Source organism: Propithecus coquereli, unplaced genomic scaffold (genome assembly GCF_000956105.1).
Source record: "Propithecus coquereli isolate 6110/MARCELLA unplaced genomic scaffold, Pcoq_1.0 Scaffold285, whole genome shotgun sequence".
In the NCBI taxonomy this organism is placed as follows: domain Eukaryota; kingdom Metazoa; phylum Chordata; class Mammalia; order Primates; family Indriidae; genus Propithecus; species Propithecus coquereli.
Window position 1 is genome coordinate 2,851,571 of NW_012148452.1, and position 19,396 is coordinate 2,870,966.

The 19,396-nt window shown below is 52.0% G+C and overlaps 1 protein-coding gene across 1 annotated transcript; it reads left to right on the forward strand.

Annotated features, from left to right (window-relative positions):
• Positions 1 to 3,042: 3,042 nt before the first annotated feature.
• Positions 3,043 to 18,755, forward strand: RNF43 (ring finger protein 43). The gene is made up of 8 exons (XM_012648462.1): positions 3,043 to 3,163; positions 9,450 to 9,524; positions 9,633 to 9,764; positions 10,392 to 10,496; positions 12,205 to 12,366; positions 12,884 to 12,986; positions 14,334 to 15,689; positions 17,878 to 18,755. Exons 2-8 carry the CDS (start codon positions 9,456 to 9,458, stop codon positions 17,919 to 17,921), a joined length of 1,971 nt encoding a protein of 656 aa, XP_012503916.1. The 5' UTR covers positions 3,043 to 3,163; positions 9,450 to 9,455; the 3' UTR covers positions 17,922 to 18,755.
• The last annotated feature ends 641 nt before the right edge of the window (positions 18,756 to 19,396 follow it).

The following is a 19,396-nucleotide window of genomic DNA, read 5'->3' on the forward strand; positions in this document are numbered from 1 at the left end:
TTTCAGGGACTTGTATTTGGGCCCTTATGTTTTAGGAACATATAATTAGTAAGGTGAATTTTCTTGATCATGAGTTGGGGTAAGGTATCATGTTTTCAAAATCAAATGTAACTTGTTCTTTAAATTTTTTTTTTTTTTTTTTTTTTTTTTTTTTTTTTTTTTTTTACTTATCCTACTTCTTCTCATGTCTTCTGATCTCTGCCACTTACTGGCTGTGTAATCTTGGGCATGTTACTTAACCTTTTTGTGCCTTAGTTTCATCATCTTTAAAATGGGGACAATAATAGTTTCTACCTCCTAGTGCTGTTATGAAGATGAAAAGAGTTAATACACAAAAGTGTTTGGAACAACCACTGGCCCACAGTATTTACTCAATAAATATAAACTATTACCATCCTCATTAGCATGGACAGTGGACGGTTGACTCTGTGTCTGTTTGGAGTTCCATGGCTCCAGAGGATGGAGTCAGAGCTGAATTCTAAACGTGTCACCTTTACTTCTCCAAGCCTCCAGCTTCTCTTCTCTAAATGGGTGTGATGACACCCGCGTCATATGGAGATGACATCTGAAGCCCTGGCACACAAGAGGCTTTCACTTATGGTTAATTTCCTCCCATTCCTTCTTCCATGGTTGTTCATTCAGAACCAGGCCAGTCTGGTGACCTGACACCAGGTGTTTTTTCCTTCCACTTGTCCGAGGTATCCTACAGTACAGCACAGCACCGCTCCACAGGAGTGGGCTCCCTGTGAAGGCCTGTGGGCAGAGTGCTGGCTAAATATTTGCAAACCCTTCTGTGTGGCCTAGTCTTCTCCAGAGTGACTTTCCCCTCTCCCAGTTGGCCCTGTGGTCAGCGAGAGGTGTCTTGGAGTCATCATGAGAAAGCCAGACGGTGGCAAGGGTGGGAGAACAAGCAAAGCCGCAGACTTCTGTGGCTGTCATTTGCTCTTCCTGAGAGAAGGTCTCACGGTTTTTGTTCTGTCGGAGCAGCTGACTTCTGGCTCCTCACAACAGCAGACTCTCCTCTGCAGTAAGCAGAGGAGTCCTTCTCAAACGCTCCATGGCCTGACTCTCGCTGGTCTTTCCAGCCTTGTCTGCTGTCTTCCTTTTCACGCCAGGCCTGGCCGCCTGCGGTCCGTCTCCACCTCGTGCCGTGCCTCTGCGCCTCCGCACCTCGGCACAGCTGCTTCCTCTGCCAGGAATGTACCTCCCCTCTCCCACCCCTTTTATTGGTCCACTCGGTGAACGCGTGTCTACTTGGCCTCTAAGGAAGCTCTCAAGTCACGTCTTGTGAAAACATCTCTGCCCTCCCATGTGGGATTGTTGGTCCCCTCTCCTTGTGCCCTCTCACAGGCCCGAGAACAAACTGGCATCCTGGCATCACAGTACAATGTGTTTGCATGCTTGTCTTCTGTCTTCTGAGCCACTTTAAGGCAAGGAGCCTCTCCTATCTGTCATTCATTCCTCAGTGCATTGTACAGTGTCTGGTACCCAGGGGGCCTTCATTGTTGGCAGAACAAAGAAATGAATGGATACGTGGTTGGATGCACGGTCAGACCAATGGAGCTTGTTGAGATAGGGGCTACAGCTTCACTGAAGTGAGAACAGTTCCAACCTCATGCCCCAGCCTTTTTCTGGATACAAAGGTTCTGCATAACCTTTCTCCCACGCTAAACCTTAATCACCACCAGACTAGGAGTCCTTAAATTCTGGGAGCAAGAGTGGCACTCCCCCCCATCTCAACACCCTCTGCCTAGAGATTTTTATTCACAGGATACAGTTCAAAGCTAGGTGGTATGTATTTATTGAGAACCTACTATGTTCAAGGGACTGCAGCGATACATTGAAAAGAAATAGCCTGAAATTGCTTTCAGAAAATGGTTGTGCTTTTAAATCCATCATTGACCTTATTATCCTCATAAACATCTTTATAAATTCAAGATTCTCACAGGTTCCTTTGCTGGTTCTCCCTGGAAGTCCCCCCGGCTTCAACAGCGGTGGGGAGAGGGAAGCATGGGCAGCCCTCTAGTAGGAAATCCCTTTCTTGCCGGCATGTGTTGAGTTTCCACCATACAGGAGTCCCTGCCCCACAGGATTGTCCGGAACCAAGTCAGTCGGACTCTGTTCTCATAGCACTCTGACAGTATACGCAGGGAAAATCAGATTCACGGGGCCGTTCCCATCCTGAATGAGAAGAGAGTTACAGTCAGGCAGTGCCTCGTCCCTTTGATGAGGGGGATCCTCGGATTTCTGCCAGCGCACGTTGGCCCCCTCCCCTTTAGTCATTGTTCGGCAGCAGCCGAGCTTAGAGGCACAGGGCCTTGGACTGGCCCTGCCACACCCTCAGAGCAGACGGCTGAGCAGCTTCATTCTAGGGACAGGATGAGCTCCTAGGAATTGTGCTGTTCAAAGCTTAAGTCTCAGCCAAGCCCAACCCCAAGACAGTCTCTTCTCCCCGTCAGCACCCTGCTTGATCCCAGGATGGGCACAGGGCAGAGCAGCCAGGCAGCGCCAGCGAGAGGAGCTGTGCCTCTTGAGGGGCGGAATTTGCAGGGCAGCTGCTGCCTGGCGCATCCCAAGGGGGCAGGAGCACCAGCTGCACCCAGCACTCCCGCTGGGGAGCAAGGAGGAAGACAATGTCCTGAGAGCACTGATGCAGACACGCGTGGGGTTTGGGGAACAGGTAGAAGGATCAGGAAGTGAGAGAGGCTGGGTCCAGGAGAGGAGCCCTCTGTACCTGGCCCGTTTAGAAAAGTAGGGCTTAGGGTTGTTAAAGCTGCCCTGCAGCAGGCTCTGCATTCAGGCCCATCTGGGACACCCTCCCTCACACCTGCCCCCACCTACCTTTATCCTTGGCCCCGGCATGCCTGGAATGACAACTAATGCTTACTAGCTTACTGTGAGGCAATCCAGTAATAAGGCTCACTCTTTCATAGCACCGGGAGACCTGCCCGGAACAATGTAGAAGAGCTTGGCTCTCCCAGCTTGCTCCGTCTGCTCCCCGGAGCCTCCCTAACCCAAGTCTGTCTGTCTCTGTCTGCAGTCCCACCCTCTGTACCTGTGCAATGCCAGCGATGACGACAATCTGGAGCCTGGATTCATCAGCATCGTCAAGCTGGAGAGTCCCCGACGGGCCCCCCGCCCCTGCCTGTCACTGGCCAGCAAGGTAGATTCACACCTGACCCTACACATGCCCTGAGCTTCACCCAGCTCTGGGCTGTGAGAGGCCCCTGGGCCCTCCTGAGAGTGACGCGTCTGATTCCCTCAGGGTTTTTAACCGTGGCGGTCTGAGGGAGGTGGAAGCGCATCCTCTGTCCTTCTCCCAACCAGTACCAGCAGAACTCCCTAACCTTCATCCTGCATGGGTCCCCCTCCTGGCGGGGGGGGAACTTGGGAGTTCCTGAGCCCCTTCCCCTGCCCAGCACTAGAGCAAAGAGGGGTCCACTGAAGCGTTCTTCCCATCTTCAGAAACATTTCCCGAGTACCGTGCAAGAACAGCAGAAAGAGAAGCCATTGTCCCCACGTTGAAGAAGTTCACGCTTTTCCTCTGAGGTTGCAGACTGGGTTTGCCTTGCGGACGGGCTGTGTTCAGCCCTCACAATGACTTTTCAAAATGTAAATTTGAATGTGGTGGTTGCCACATTAAAAAAATTCAAATGTTTAAAAATCCAGATAAAAATCCAGATTTCAACTCCTCTGAATGAAAGAAAGCCCAGCAGCTCTGGCAGCACTTGCCCCGCGTTTCTGTGGCCCACCGAGGGGAGCTGGGCTGGGGTTGCCCCCCTCCTCTGCTGCATTCCCCCTGGGCCTGCTGCCTCCCAGGCCCTGTGAGCCTTTGCGTGGGTGACCTCTGCTTTCACTATTAGTAACAGTGACTGTTTCCTGTGTGCTTGCTGTGCCAGGTACACATGGGACAGATTCTCTGCATAATTATCGCATTTACTTTCCATAATCAGGAAAGGTAGACATTGTTCCCTATTTAACATATGAGGCAAATGAGGATCAGAAAACTTAGGTAACTTGCCAGGATGACATGATTAGGAAGGGGTAGAGCTGAGATTTGAACCCAGCCCTGTCTGTTTCTCAAACCTAGGCTTTTCATCTCCCTGTTGCCTCCCATTCTAGTTGTGAAAACTGAACGCATGTGTAGCGTGTGGCTAGAGTGTGTGTGGCTCAGATGGGTGTGCTCCCGGAGGTGGCAAGGGAGGACAGCGACAGCCCCAGCCTCTGCCGGCTCATTGTACTCAGGCCCTGATCTCAGTGGATCCCCTGATCCTCCTGAGGGCCTCGAGGAAACAGCAGGATTCTTACCTCATCCAGCGGGCGCCTAGCCTGGCCCTGCCAGTGCAGAAGGGGGCCCCAGGGGTGGTGGGAAGCAGATGGGGGGTGGGGGCAGGACATGCTTGGAGGAGCTGGAGAGAGTGGTGTCTCCACAAGGCTGTGAGGGGCCCAAATGACAGCAGAATTCTGTTAGGCTGAAGCTGCCTTGCTTCTGGATATTTCATTTCCCCTCCTTAACAAAATATGGGCAAATGTCATTCATTTATTCATTTGGTAAACAAGCTCTCAGTGCCTGTTCTGCATTAGGTAGTGTGTGAGTAGGGGGAGAGAGAGAGAGAGAGGGAGAGAGATGGAGGAAGAAGGGTTCAGAGAATCTCTGCTGTTCTCTTTACCTCTTATAAAAGCATACCTAAAAAATATACCTATTACTCTGGACATTTTCCAGAAAAGTATAAATAAGCTCACAGAAATATCTAAAATTCTGCCTCCCAGAGTTTCTGCTGTTCTTTTAAAACAATGTATGATTTCCCACACCCGTGAACATGTGGCAAACTGTGAGGCTGCATCCCCAAGAGCTCTTCTCCTTGCCCGCGGGAGGCCCACACTCCCGCAGGAGAGAGGAGATGGGTACACACAGACACTGTGCGGTGAGGACCATGTGGCCAGTGCCCTTTGAGGTACTTAATCCGGTTGGGACTTTGTTTCTATCACCATAAAATGGGACTTTTACGTCCTACCCCCATGATTACTGTGAGGATGAAAATAACGTATGCCAAGTGCCAAACAGTGCCTGAGCTAAAACAAACACAAGAACAAAAACCGCTAAGGGTTTGGAAGAAATGCCTTGGCGCTTGCCCTGTGATCGCAGCCCTCGCTTCCTCCCCTGCACTGCTTGGCTTCCCCTGGCCTGGCTTCTCCCCGTCCCTCTGTGGGAATTGCTGAGCCCTAGGTTGGTTCCCTGGGGGCTTCCACTTGGTCAGGTCCCAGTCTTCCCTCAGGTCCCATCCTTTGACCAGCCACGCAGCTCCTGTATGGAATCCCCTGGCTCAAAGGACAGCTGTGAGGATGGTAATGTGGGTCTTTGAGCCACCTCCAATATTCCAGAAATCTCACAGGCTTAACTAAAATTCTTGGTTTTGCTTTTGGTTGTCATTCTGTCAGTTCAATGTGTTAATATAAGTTACCTCATAGGGAAATGAATCGTATGTAATAAATGTAATTAGTTTGGTAGAACATATTTTTTTAAAAAATATGGCTCATGGAAGGCTCATGGGAGGTGTAAGGAAAAGATGGGGTCTCAGGTGGGGAAAAGTTTGGAGACAACTGACTCCGTGCAGCTCTGCTGTGGCTTTTCCCATGGGTGTCAGTGGTACTGTTACCATTGAGGGTGCTGGGGCTCTCAAGCCAGATGGCCCCAGGTTTGAAGCCTGGCTTCTCCACCACCCCTCAGTGTGACGTGGGCATTTTGGCCCACCTCTCCAGGCCTGTGTCCTCATCTGTAAAAGGAGAATAGTAATGGGACTTATAAGTAGTTATGGGGATTTAATGAGGCAGTACAGATGGAAGCCCTTAGTTCTATGCCAAGCACGTGGTAATCACTCAATAAATGATTGCAGTGACCATAACTGCCATCATCACTGGAATCCTCATTCCATGCTTTTATGGCCAACAAGGTTGGGGTATTTTTTCTTTCACTTGTTATATCTCTTGTTCTTTTCTGAAACCCTCATCATAATTCTGGATTCTTCCATTCTTGTCACCAGTCCCACTACCTCCTCCGCCCCTCCCCCATGCAGTCACCCAGATTGGTTTCTGTTTCTTTATTAGCAGCTCCACAGCCGCCCTGTGATAAGCCAGGCCCTTATCACCTCATGCCTGGACTAGCACAGTGGCCTTTTGCCTGGTGGAAGGAGCTAGATCTGGAGACAAGCAGATGGGTGCAAGTCTCTCACTGTGGAGACCACTACCTGGTGGGTAAGAGCAGGCACCCCAGAGGCTAAAGTCCTGGGTGGGAATCCTGCCTCTACTGCTTACCAGCCGGTGACCCTGGGCAGTCTCTCTGAGCCACGGTTTCCTCCCCTCAAGAGTGGGGCTGATGACTGTCTTGTAGAGTTGTGAGGAGTAAATGAAATCATATATGCAAAGCACATAGTAATGGTTGATATAATAGTAACTAATAATTAAGGAACACTTACTATATGCCCGGCACTACTATAAGTACTTTACATGGATTAATTTATGTAGTCCTCACAACTACCCTATGCAGTGGGTCCTATTATTGTTTTATTGTACAGAAAGGAAAACTGAGGCACAGAGTAGTTAAGTAACTTGCCCAAAGTCTCACAGCTAATAATTGAGAGCAGAGCCAGGATTCAAACTTAGGCCGTCTAGGCAGAGTGTATTTCAGTACAGGTTATATCTCTTCTCCCTCCTTCCTCCCTCCCACCAGGGGATACCTCTGCCCATTGAAGATTTGTGTCAGACCTGTGTGTGTTGGTGGAGGGAACAGTGAAGGGAAGGGCATTCTGAAGTGAAAAAAGCTTTGGAAACTACTGTCTGTTCCATTCATTTGTGCTCCAGGCTGTTGTTACCAGCACTATAATGTTACGTATGTGCCTTGTCTCCACAACTAGATTATGAGCTGTTTTGGAGGGCCTGGCCTTCCCTGGCTTGGTGCCCTGGGCACAGTAGGTGCTCAGTTTTTGATGACCAGGAAATATACAGAGACTGTGGTCAGGAGAGGAAAATCTAAGGCCCAGAGAAGTGCCGCAGCTGACCAGTGAGCCCAGCGAGTAAGAGACAGAATCTCAGCTCACTCTCACCACTCTCTGTAATGGCTCCTGCTGCTAGGGGCCACAGAGCTTGCTGCCCCTAGGGCTGGCTGACTCTGAAGCTTCCAGAAGGATCTCTGGCTTGTCTTTCTAAAGCCCGGTCTTCCTGTCCTGACGGCCTGCCCACACTCTCTCTGCCCTTCACATTCCAGTCTGGAAACACTTTTTTGTTCTCTCTGCCTCCTACTTTCTTGGGTGCAGGTGGACAGGAGGCATGAGTAGCCCCAGATTGGGCTTCCATCTGTCCCCAGATCTTGCTTCTTATTCCTAGAACTCTGGATGCAGGAACCCACTGCCTGAAAGTCCTGTTTGTTTTCCCGTTGGCCAACTCTCTGGGCTCTTTGATCACTTTTACTACTTTGTAATTATGGGCTGTAATGGGCCGGGGTGTTTGAATGTCATGGTAATTGCTTTCCACTGTTCCTACCCCAATCCTTCAAAGCAAGAGGGGTGGGGAAGTAAGAAAATCTCCTAAGAAGGAAGCCTTTGTCCTCCTTTATGCTCTCCCAGGTGGGCCCAGGCTCTTCTTCTGGGAATGGGAAGCCTGTGGCCTGGGAATCCGAATTCTGTGACTACTGGGTGACCTCTGCTACCCCTTGGCCAAGTCCCTGGAATGTGAGATTACCAGTAGGATTTCCCTACCACGAATTCCTTTTCCCCTGGTACTTTTCCCATACCCTCACATGGAGGGCTCTGAAGATTGGAGAGCTTCTACCTGCCTGGAATAGCCTAGGTGGGGTGGACTTCCTGGGCAGAAGTGGGTGGGGGAAGATGGAAGATATGACCTCTCCGTTTCTTCAGCAATTCCATTCTGGAGTCCTGTGAGTTTCCGGTCAGTTAGATAAACCTGGTCCTAGGCCCGGCTTAGGTGCAGGTAGAGGGCCCAGCCCAGCTTCTGGAGGAGGAAGGAAAGGAAGAGGAAAGCTACCCTCCTGACCAAAGTGAGGCCCTCCTCCAGCTCCCCTGCCTGCAGGCGGTGGGTTCTGAGGGGCCCCCTGGGCCCTGCCACTGCCTGGGGAGTGGGAGCAGGGAGCCGGGAGCAAGGAGCTGCTCCCAGCCTGCCTGGCAGGAGACGTGCCCCGACAGGCTCTCCCTGGGAAGACAAGCAGAGATCAAAGTGCTGAGAGTGTGAGTAAGTCCCAGCACTGACTCTTCTCGCTGCCACCACCACTTGCAGAAGAGTTAACTCCTTCACTGCCTGCAAGAAGACCCCAGAGTCTCAGCAGGGGCCCTAGGGGTGTGAGGTTGCAGCCTGCTGCCATTACAAGATGAGCTGTGCTCTGGGCAGGAAGGCTGGAGAGTGGCTGTGCTGGGCGAGGAGACCCGCCACCAAGGCCAGGAGCAGCCCCTCAGTGTCTGTTGGTTGTTAGCCGTTGTGCCTCCACCCCACCCTCAGCTCTTATCTCCCTCTCCTGCCCCCACACACATACCCCCTAGATTCCTGCCTTCTGATCTCTTTCTGGCTCTGCTATCTCCTCTGCTTGGTTGGCTCGATTCTGCTTCCCCAGGTCTGCTGGTGGGGAAGCAGAATCGCATGGGCACAGGGTGAACACGCATGGGCACAGATACACGGTTGTGTCTTTATGGGAACAGCCCCTCAAGATCCTCCCCACTCAAGTCTCTAATGCCACCCTAGGGGAGAGGACGAAGGGGTAAAGCACTGGAGAGAGACTTCTCTAAGTCCTTGAACCGGAGCCAGAGAAAGAGTTGGCAAACTGGAGTGTGGCAGAGAGAGAGTCCACAAGATGGGCTGAGGCTGGGGCTTTGCCATGGGGGCCTTAGGTGAGAGCAGGGTCCCAGGCTCTTGGAACCTTGCCTGAGCTGGGGAGACGTCCTGCAGGCTCCTCTTGTGAGGCAGGGCTGGGCCTAGAAATCCCAGGTCCATTGTGAAGGAGCTCTCTACTTCTCTGCTCTCCCCTCTTCCTCTCTTTTGTCCTCCCAGGGGTGCTGGTCACTCCCTCCTCTTTGTTCTCATGCCTCTTAGTGAAGGCAGACCGACTGAACCCTGGCAGCAGGGGCCGTGGCTTATTTGTCCTTAGCCCTAGAGCCAGGTCCACCACCTGGCACCCAGTAAACCCTTGCTAAGGGTTTGTTTCATTGCAAAAGGAAAGACTGAATGTTACCCTTTGGAGACAGTGGGGCCTTGGTGCGCTCAGGGGGCAGGACAGGGGATCCTAGACCCACTGACGCCTTACTACATATATATATTTGAGTATACAGAGGTGCAGTGTGTACAAAATCCTAGAAGGGGATGGATGTGTGAGGAGCTAAGACTGGGTGGGCCCTGGGTGGGCCGTGTCCTTCTCTGACTCCGGCTGAAACTCTGCCGTGTGTCTGCAGGCACGGATGGCGGGCGAGCGAGGAGCCAGTGCTGTCCTCTTCGACATCACTGAGGATCGAGCTGCTGCTGAGCAGGTACCCAGGGCCATCTGCGTGTTGGAGGAGGGGGCTAGACAGAGGAAGATAAAGTTTTCAGGGCAGGGGGAAGTCACAGAAGCCCTGTGGACACATTCCCTCCTGCAGCTGCAGCAGCCCCTGGGGCTGACTTGGCCGGTGGTGTTGATCTGGGGTAATGACGCCGAGAAGCTGATGGAGTTTGTGTACAAGAACCGAAAGGCGCACGTGAGGATTGAGCTGAAGGAGCCCCCAGCCTGGGTAAGCGCATCAGACCTCTGGACCCTGCCCCAGCACCTGAGTTCACCCTGACTTTGTCCCATGGCAACTCCCATCAAAAGCCCTTAGACTCCTGGAGCGAAACCCTCTAGTCCAACTTCACCCACCAGCTGTGTGCCTCTGGGCAAGTTTCTCCTCCTCTCTGAGCCTCCTCTGCAGAATGAACAGATGGAGCCAGATGAGTTCTAAAGCTGTTTTCTGCACTGTGGTTTCATGGCATGGGATGGCAGAGCCAGAATGAAACCCTGGCCCCTCACCTTGACCCCTGACCCCTGCTTGGTGCTTCTCTACTGGCGAGGAACCTCACCCAGTTGCTCACTGGCAGGTAGCTCACACCTGGCAGAGGGGTCCCTGTCTCTTTTTCCCCAGCACACAGGTTTTCAGATAGTACTTCTCACAGCTGACACCTGGAGGATCCTCTCCTGCCAGTGACCTTGGGCAGAGAGGGCCCCCTAATCCCACTCCCATGTTCTTCCCCACCTCATCCCCTCAGTAGATGTTTCCAAGGGAACCTCCAGCTGTCTGTGTGTGTCTCCTGGGCTCCTGTGTTTCCTCCCAAGTAGGCCCCACTCCTTCCAGAAGTATGACTCTTTCCCTCTACTCCCCCAGCCAGATTATGACGTGTGGATCCTCCTGACGGTGGTGGGCACCATCTTCGTGGTCATCCTGGCTTCGGTGCTGCGCATCCGGTGCCGCCCCTGCCACAGCAGGCCGGTGAGCGTGTGGGCTCTCTGGGAGGGGTGGATGTGTGTATGTAAGTGGGAGGGTGGAGAGCAGGAAGAAGAAAATGAGGAAGGCAGGCGTTCCCTTGTGCCCGTGAAACAGTTTACATCTAAATACCCCCGCATTTGTTTGTGTTGATTTCCAGCCGCCTCTCCCCATATTGCTCATTCAGTCATTCATTCATTCAGTAAATATACCGAGCTCCCACTATGAGTCAGGCACTGTTGCAGGAGTAAGCACAGTGAACAAAGACAACAACCTCTACCCTCAAGGAGATTGCATTCTAGTGAGAAGAGACAGACAATAAACAAATAAGTAAAATGTATAGTATTTTAGATGGTGGTATGTACTACAGAGAAAAATAAAATTTCAAAAGGGTCTGGGCATGGTGGCTCATGCCTGTAATCCCAGCACTTTGGGAGGCGGAGGCAGGAGGATCACTTGAGCCCAGGAGTTTGAGACCAGCCTTGGCAACATAACAAGACCCCACCTCTACAAAAAATTTAAAAATTAGCCGGGTATGGAGGCATGCACCTGTAGTCCTAGCTACTCAGTAGGCTGATGCAGAAGGATCATTTGAGCCCAGAAATTTGAGGCTATAGTAAGCTCTGATTGTGCTGCTGCACTCCAGCCTGAGCAACAGAGTGAGATCCTGTCTCTAAAAAAAAAAAATTGCAAAGGGGAGAGGGAATGCAAGGGGACAGGGTTAATTTTTAACAGCAAGTCCAGGGAATGCTGCATGGAAAAGATGACATTACAGCAAAGACCTTAAATGGGTGAGGGGGGTGATATGCACAGGTGTCTGGGGAGAAAGTGATCAAAACAGAACAGTAGGTGCAAAGGCCCTGAGGCAGAAGTATACCTGGCACATCCAAGGAACAGCAGGAAGGCTATGTGGCTGAAATAGAGTGAGAGAGAGGGTGGAGTAAGAGGTGGGGCCCCACTTGTGTTGGACTGTTCAAGCAATTTATTTTTTACTCTGGGTGAAATGGGAGCCATTGGAGTGTTTTGAGAGAAGGGGCACCATGATCTGACTTACATTTTGACATGATCTCGTGTGCTGCTATAATAAGAATAGACTACAGGGAAGCGAAGCTGGAAACAGAAACCAGATAAGAGGCTATTACAGGTATCTGGGTGACAGTAATGGTAGCTTGGATCAGGGAGGTAGCAGTGAAAATGGTGAGAAATAGTTTCTGGGTATATTTTGATTAGTAAACCAACAGGTTTACTAATCGATTGATTGTGGGGTGTGAAGACAGAAGAGTCAAGGATGGCACCAAGATTTCTGGCCTGAGAAGTTAAAAGAGGAGAATTGCCATTTGCTGAAATGGGGAAGACTGGGAGAGTACAGGGGTGTAGTTGGGGGCAGGATAATAGGATTATGAGTTTGATTTGGGGCATGTTAAGTTTGATGTGCCTATTAGATGTCCAAGTTGAGATGTCAAGCAGAAGTTGGATAAAAAGTTCCTCTCATGGGTTATCAGGGAAGAAAGCTAACGGTATGAGCAGGTGGGTGGGCTGGGAGGGCTTGGCCTGCTTGGCAGAACCATGTGTGAGCTCCAAGAAGACAAACTCCCAGGGGTGGTCAATTGGCTGTGTGATCTAACTGAGTGATGGGGAACTGAGTCCAGTCTGGGGTCCAGGGGTCAGGGAAGAGGGGCCCTTCTCCCATTCTGAGCACCGCTCCTCCACCCAGGATCCCCTGCAGCAGCGAACAGCCTGGGCCATCAGCCAGCTGGCCACCAGGAGGTACCAGGCCAGCTGCAGGAGGGCCCAGGTGGAGTGGCCAGACTCAGGTAGCAGCTGCAGCTCAGCCCCCGTGTGTGCCATCTGCCTGGAGGAGTTCTCTGAGGGGCAGGTAAGGCTGGCCTTGTGGTCCACCTCGTTGACCACACAAGGGAAGGAGATTGAAGCTGGGGTGGGCGTGGGCAGGCTTAGGGCTGGTATGGGAGCCCTGGCTACATCTGTGTCCTGTGTGTCCTGCGTGGGGCCAAAGCAGGGGATCGCCCTGAGGTTTGGTCACTTTCCTGGCCTGTCAGTGAAAGAGCACTATTGTTTGTTGAGAGTGTACCATGTGCCAGGCTGCAGTGGTGCTTTAGAGGCGCTATCTCATTTTAGCCCCATGGCAGTGAAGGATGAGGGTAGATTAGTTTTTTATCCTCATTTTACAGCAGGAAACTATCTATTAAGAAACTTGTCCAAGGTCATGCAGCTAAGTGCAAAATCCAGCTTGTTACCAAAGGTTATACCTTTTCTATTCTACTGTGAGGTCATCTGCAAGTAGGTGATAGCAAGCAGGAGAGGCCAGAAGAAATCAGGGGAGTCTCCTGGTTCCTGGCCACTCTGTGGCTACAGAAACCCCCTTTTTTCTCCAGGAGCTACGGGTCATTTCCTGCCTCCATGAGTTCCATCGCACCTGCGTGGACCCCTGGCTACATCAGCACCGGACTTGCCCCCTCTGCATGTTCAACATCGTAGGTAGGAGGTGGGCCAAGGACTCCCCTGTGTGCAGGCAGGCTGGCCTAGAACGTGGCTTCCCTCTGGGAAAGGAAAAGAGAAAGCAGAACTGCCATGATAGTCATTTAAGCTGTGCACTGCTTAAGAGTACCTCTCCTGGGGGAGAGGGCTGCTCACAGTGTAGACTCCTTTATTATTTTAAAAATCATTTTGTGCCCGGGTGCACTGGTTCACACCTGTAATCCTAGCACTCTGGGAGGCCGAGGTGGGAGGATTGTTTGAGGTCAGGAGTTCAAGACCAGCCTGAGCAAGAGCAAGACCATGTCTCTACAAAAAATATAAAAATCAGCCGGCGGCCTGGTCGTTCGCGTGTTGGCAGCGGCCGCGGGATCCCCTAGCGCCCTTCGCCGCCCGCAGCGGGAGGGCCTTTCTTGAGGGCATCTTGCCGCTCCCCCCAGCCATTGGTCTCCTCTCCTTGTAATCAGCCCCGGGAAGGTGAGGGTCGCGTGTCCGGATTTGGGGCCCGGACTGCCAGTGGCGGGAGGCTGTAGGCATGCCGGGGCGTTTGGAGTCAAGATCTGTCCCTGAAGTGCTGTGTAACCTTGGGCAAAGTGCTAACCCTCTCTGGGCTTCACATCTCCAGTTCGCAAAAAGAGAGGGTTAATTGAGCTCTCAAATGTACAGTTTGGGTGAGTCGGGATGGCCAGTTTATGGATACCTTAAATTTATTAAAGGTGAAAAAAAAAAAAATCAGCCGGCGTGGTGGTGCTGTCTTGTGTAGTCCCAGCTACTTGGGAGGCTGAGGAAGAAGGATTGCAGGAGTTTGCAGTTGCTGTGAGTGGTGATGACGCCACTGCACTCTAGCCAGGGTGACAGAGTGAGACTTTGTCTCAAACAACAACAGCAAAAAAAAAAAAAAAAAATTTGTGACAGCTTTGTTGATTCTAACTCTGGGTGACTCGTATATTTATTATTCCAATTTTCTGGCAATAAAGTATCCTATTCTAACAAAATCAGTATATTATGACAGTTTTCTAAAAGGTGAAAGTGAAATAAATATCTCGAGGAAAGAGAACCTTTTTCTAATTCACCCAGAGGTGCCATGTGGGTGAGGAGTGGCCCTGGGTGAAAGAGCCCCAAATGGCTGGTGGGAGGAGCGCGGATTGACACGTACAGTGGGACTCTCGGGGCAGACAGCCCGACTAAGGGAGTCCCAGGGCACAGGCAGATGAGGATGTCCTTGGTCCCCCAAACTCTGGGCTCACAGCTATACAGAGCCAAACAGGTTAGCTACAGCCACACACTTCTGAATGCATTCTCCATAGGTTTGTGGAGTCAAACACCTGTGCTCTCGGTTCTTTTTTCCAGAGGGAGATTCATTTCCTCAGTCCCTGGGACCCTCCCGATCTTACCAAGAACCAGGCCGGAGACTGCACCTCATTCGCCAGCATCCTGGCCATGCCCACTACCACCTTCCTGCTGCCTACCTGATGGGCCCTTCCCAGAGTGCAGTGGCTCGGCCCCCAAGACCTGGTCCCTACCTACCGTCCCAGGAGCCAGGCATGGGCGCTCGGCACCACCGCCTCCCCAGAGCTGTACATCCCCGGGCTTCAGGCGAGCAGCAGCGCCTGGCAATGGCCCAGCACCCCTATGCACAGGGCTGGGGGCCGAGTCGCCTCCGATGCACCTCCCAGCACCCCACGCCTTGCCCAGGGCCCCCACGCCGGGCCAGACCTCACGACAGCAGTGGATCTGGAGAAAGCTATTGCACAGAACGCAGTGGATACCTGGCAGATGGGCCAGCCAGTGACTCCAGCTCAGGGCCCTGTCATGGCTCTTCCAGTGACTCAGTGGTCAACTGCACAGACATCAGCCTGCAAGGCATCCACGGCAGCAGTTCTACTTTCCGCAGCTCCCTGAGCAGTGACTTTGACCCCCTGGTGTACTGCAGCCCTGAAGGGGATCCGCACAGGGAGGAGATGCAGCCTAGCATAGCCTCTCGGCCCCGTTCCTTGGACTCAGTGGTGCCCACAGGGGAAACCGAGGTTTCCAGCCATGTCCACTATCACCGCCACCGGCACCACCACTATAAAAAGCGGTTCCAGTGGCATGGCAGGAAGCCTGGCCCAGAAACTGGGGTCCTGCAGTCCAGGCCTGCTGTTCCTCGGACACAGCCCCAGCCAGAACCACCTTCTCCTGATCAACAAGTCATCAGATCCAGCCCAGCAGCCCCTTCAGGGCAGCTCCCCAACCCACAATGGCCCAGGGCCCTCCCTGAGCCTGCCCCTGGCCCAGCTGAAGCCTCCAGCCCCTGCCCCAGTCCCAGCCGTCTCTTCAACTTACAGAAATCCAGCCTCTCTGCCCGACACCCGCAGAGGAAACGGCGGGGTGGTCTCTCGGAGCCCACCCCAGCCTCTCGGCCCCAGGACTTGACTGTGCACCCAGCTTGCCAGATTTTTCCCCATTATAGCCCCAGCCTGGCATATTCCTGGTCCCCAGAGGCCCACCCGTTGATCTTCGGACCTCCAGGCCTGGACAGGAGGCTGTTACCAGAAGCTCCAGGCCCCTGTTACTCAAATTCACAGCCAGTGTGGCTGTGTCTGACTCCACGCGGGTCCCTGGGACCACACCCGCCTGGGGAGGGGCTTTCTGAATGGAGTTCTGACAACCCAGCAGGCAGGCCATGCCCTTACCCACACTGCCAGGTGCTGCCAGCCCAGCCTGGTAAGTATTCAGGGGAAGCAGATGTGGTAGGGAGGGGAGACTGGAGCTGGACCTTGCAAGAAAGTGAAGTCAGCCAACAAGGGGTTGATGGAAGCTGAGAAGGATACAGCAGAGGAGACATTCAAAATATTGAACCAGCAGCACAGCATAGCATGTTGGCTGGAGCACTGGAACACCCTGGCTTTGCCAGGTGCTACCCCTTTAGTTGGCAGATCACAGGGAGGTCCCAGGGGACATACTAGTGTGGCTGAGGCATCAGAAAGGCACTTGGGGTCGTTTGGGGCTGCAGCTCCCACATGCACAGCTCTACCAATGCTCACAGCTCAGTGTTAGCTCCCGATACAAAGAAGGCCAAGAAGTGTTGCTCGGGGAGAGCATGCTCTTATAAGAGAAATAATTACAGATAACCATGTTACTAGGACATATGAGAAGAGCTACGTGAATAATGAGAAATATTCAGAAACCACAGGTGGTTTCCAGCAGCTCTGTGGGTCCTTAGCTTTTCTGCTCTTCCCTTGTGGTCAAAGAACAAGTAGGACATCCCTTCCAAGCGCCTTTATTAATAAGACCGACCTCATTTTCCTGGGGACTCAGTGTATCCCTGTATTATAACCCATGGCGATAATGTAAATTCTTAGCTTTAACTTGGTATTTATTTGCCCAAATACTCCTCTTCCCCTCCCAGGGCCTTCTGCCTCCCACCCTGCCCCATCTTCTTCCATTGTGTGGACAGCATAGCTCGTTGTCTGCAGCCATAGCTGGGAGGACCCCTTCCATCCCAGGAGCGGACCCAAAGGTTCTAAATATAAGACCTCACAGTCCAGGAATGCTACAGGCAGGACTTGAGAGCTGCTAGTATTCATTCATTCATTTCTTCATTCATTTCCCCCCTCCTCCCTCCCTCCTTTTTTCTTTCTGACTGTATGCTTGCTTTGTGCTAGGTTCCAGGCTAGGCTCTGGGGATGTGGAACTTGCCAACCAGGAGACCCCTGTCCGTGGAGAGACAGGCATGCAAACAGTTACAGTATGGCAGACAGTTGCTTTCATACAGCCATGTGATGTGAGCCTTGTCCATGTGTTTGACGATTCTGTTTGGACCTGTCATGTGTGTATTTTCAGTGCTGCCTGCAACAGACACCACCGCCCTTTTCTCCCAAACTCAGAACTAGTGTCAGAGCCTCTGTTTTCCTTGCTGCTTACCTCCAGTCAGGGTCATGTTATGTTAACTGTATCTCTGCTAGCTTTATCACATCCCCCTCAAATGCAGAACTGATGGCCCCGCTGGAGCCCCCCGCTCTCCCTTCCCTCTTACAGGCCATGGAGGCTGGGTGCCGCACAGCCAGTGTTGTGTCCCAGGGAGTTGTACGGCACGGCTCCCTTGCCCTCCTACCTTCCACACTGCTGCCAGGTAAACTGTCTGCTTTACAGTAAACTGTCCAGAAATCTTCAAATGTTCTGTTTTGTCCACAATAAGGAAAACTCCAACCTGCTTTGGCCTTCAAGGCTCCAACACCAGCCAGCCTCCATTTTCCACTCATTTTCCTCCCCAGCCTTATTTTCCACTCTTTCCCTTCCCTTCCCCTGCCCCATGCTTTAGCCACATTGGGTAAATACTTCTTGTAGTGCCTGAAGCCCAGAATGTCCTCCTGCTTTCCCTATTCCCATAAATCCAGTTATTGCCTATTCCTGCAGGGCCAGCTCATTTATTTCCGACTTCTGGGAAGCCTTTCCTGATTGCTGCACTTGGACATGGTCCCTCCCCTTCCTTGCTGCATCTCTTATGACCGCTGTCCTGCTGGCATCACAGCCATCTGCATACACACCTTCTCTCCTATGAGCTTATCAGGTCCCGGCTTGTTCTTTTAGTTTTTCTATTTGGCACATGGTAACAGGCCAAATTCACAATGAATGCTTAATAAATATTTATTGGGTGAATGAATGAATAGTAAGTATTAGTAACACACTGGTTGCTCTATACGTTTCTCTTTCTCTAGGTTTGTTTTTCTTTCCCTTGTGTCCAACTGGGACACAAGCCTTCTCAGCTTTCAGTCTAATCACCTTTTCCAGATATATTCCCTGCTCCTCCCTGTCTGTGTTCCCATCCCAGCCACACTCTCCCACAGGTGAGAGAAGCAGGAGCTTGGCCTGACCCTCAGTGATCTCTTTCCTCTCCTCTCTCTAAATACAGGCTCAGAGGAGGAGCTCGAGGAGCTGTGTGAACAGGCTGTGTGAGATGCTCAGGCCTAGCTCCAACCAAGAGTGTGCTCCAGATGACTTTGGGCTCTACCTGGCACAGAGTCCTGCTCCTGGGAAAAGAAAGGACCTTGGCAAACACCTGTCTTTTTGCCACACTTTCTGGAAGCACTGGAAGAGGACTGGTGATGGTGGGGGGGCGGGAGGTGCTGTTTCCTGCTCCCAGCTCTAGACCTTGTCTGCAGAACACATCTGCAGTGCAACAAGTCTGTGTCCAGCCAGGCAACCAGCTACTGCCTGTGTGCATGTGTGGGCTGGATCCCTTGAAGGCTGAGTTTTTTGAGGGCAGAAAGCTTGGTATGGGAACTAGGTATTACAGAGGTGCTGCTCCTTCCCCCAGCTCTACTAGGTCTCCAGGCCTCATGTTCATACCAGCCAATGGGTTCAGTGGAATGCATGATCCCTTATCACCTCCTTCCTCAGCTGAGCTTTGCACACCAGCTTTGGCCCCTCCATGGTAAAGCTGCTACATCAGGGGCAGCCCCAGCTCTAACATTTTCCTTCTTTGCCAAAAGGACCAGGAGCATAGGTGAGCCCTGAGCCCTAAACAGAGGGATCTCTGAAGCTTCTTCGGGTAGTATCTGCCTTGGTGCATAATGGAGGATGTTTCCCCCTTCTTATCCTTAAATGGTTCTTAAATTGTCAGAGCCACTATATTAAGTCACAGTGCAGGCTCTGGGAAGCCAAGGTGTGGAGTTCTATCACTGAGGTGGGGCCAGCACCTTGAAGAACCTGGGATGAAGCTGCTGATCTTCAAACTCCCTTGCGATCCAGCAGCCCCAGTTCCTCGGGAGCTTGGGAGTGGGGATAGCGGGTAGGGAGAAACTCCTCCTTGAAGGTCTCCTTTCTCAAAGTCCCAAAGGAGAGAATTTCTTCTGGACTCGATCGGGGAAGAGAGAGGATGGAATGAAGGTAAAAAAGGCAGGATTACAGCTGAATGGGGACAACAAAGAGTTCTTCTCTAGGAGAAGTTTTGTCTCAGAGCAGAGATAGAGAACAAAGGAAAAATAAAGTGTGACTCTTAGGTCCGGAGGGCCCAGAAGCCCAGCTGCCCAGTGTAAGCCATACAGGCCGGGGACCCACAGGAGCGTGTGCATGCGAGAGTGTAGCTGGAGCAGGAAGTCTGGGCTGAGCAGCTAATACTGAGTGGGCAAGGGCTGAGGGGCCTCCAAAGGATGACATTCACCCCAGGGCAGGCTGACCACTGCTGGCCCCTCAGGCATTATCCCATTTGGAATGTGAATGTGGGGGCAAAGTGGGCACAGCACCCCACTTGGGAATCTTCTTCCCTCAGGTGGGGGGGAGAATAGCACCTAAGCACCCACATGGGTATTTATATCTGAAGCAGACAGAAAGACGCTTGAATCAGGCACTATGTTGAAAAATGTATTTATTTGCTAATATATTTATCCACAAATGCGGTCTGGTCTCGTGGTTTTGTTCTGTCATGACTG

Coding starts and splice junctions, on each gene's coding strand:
- RNF43 (XM_012648462.1), top strand. CDS start 9,456: ATGGCGGGCGAGCGAGGAGCCAGTGCTGTCCTCTTCGACATCACTGAG. Junction 9,765..10,391: donor TGAAGGAGCCCCCAGCCTGG/GTAAGCGCATCA, acceptor CTACTCCCCCAG/CCAGATTATGACGTGTGGAT. Junction 15,690..17,877: donor GGTGCTGCCAGCCCAGCCTG/GTAAGTATTCAG, acceptor CTCTAAATACAG/GCTCAGAGGAGGAGCTCGAG.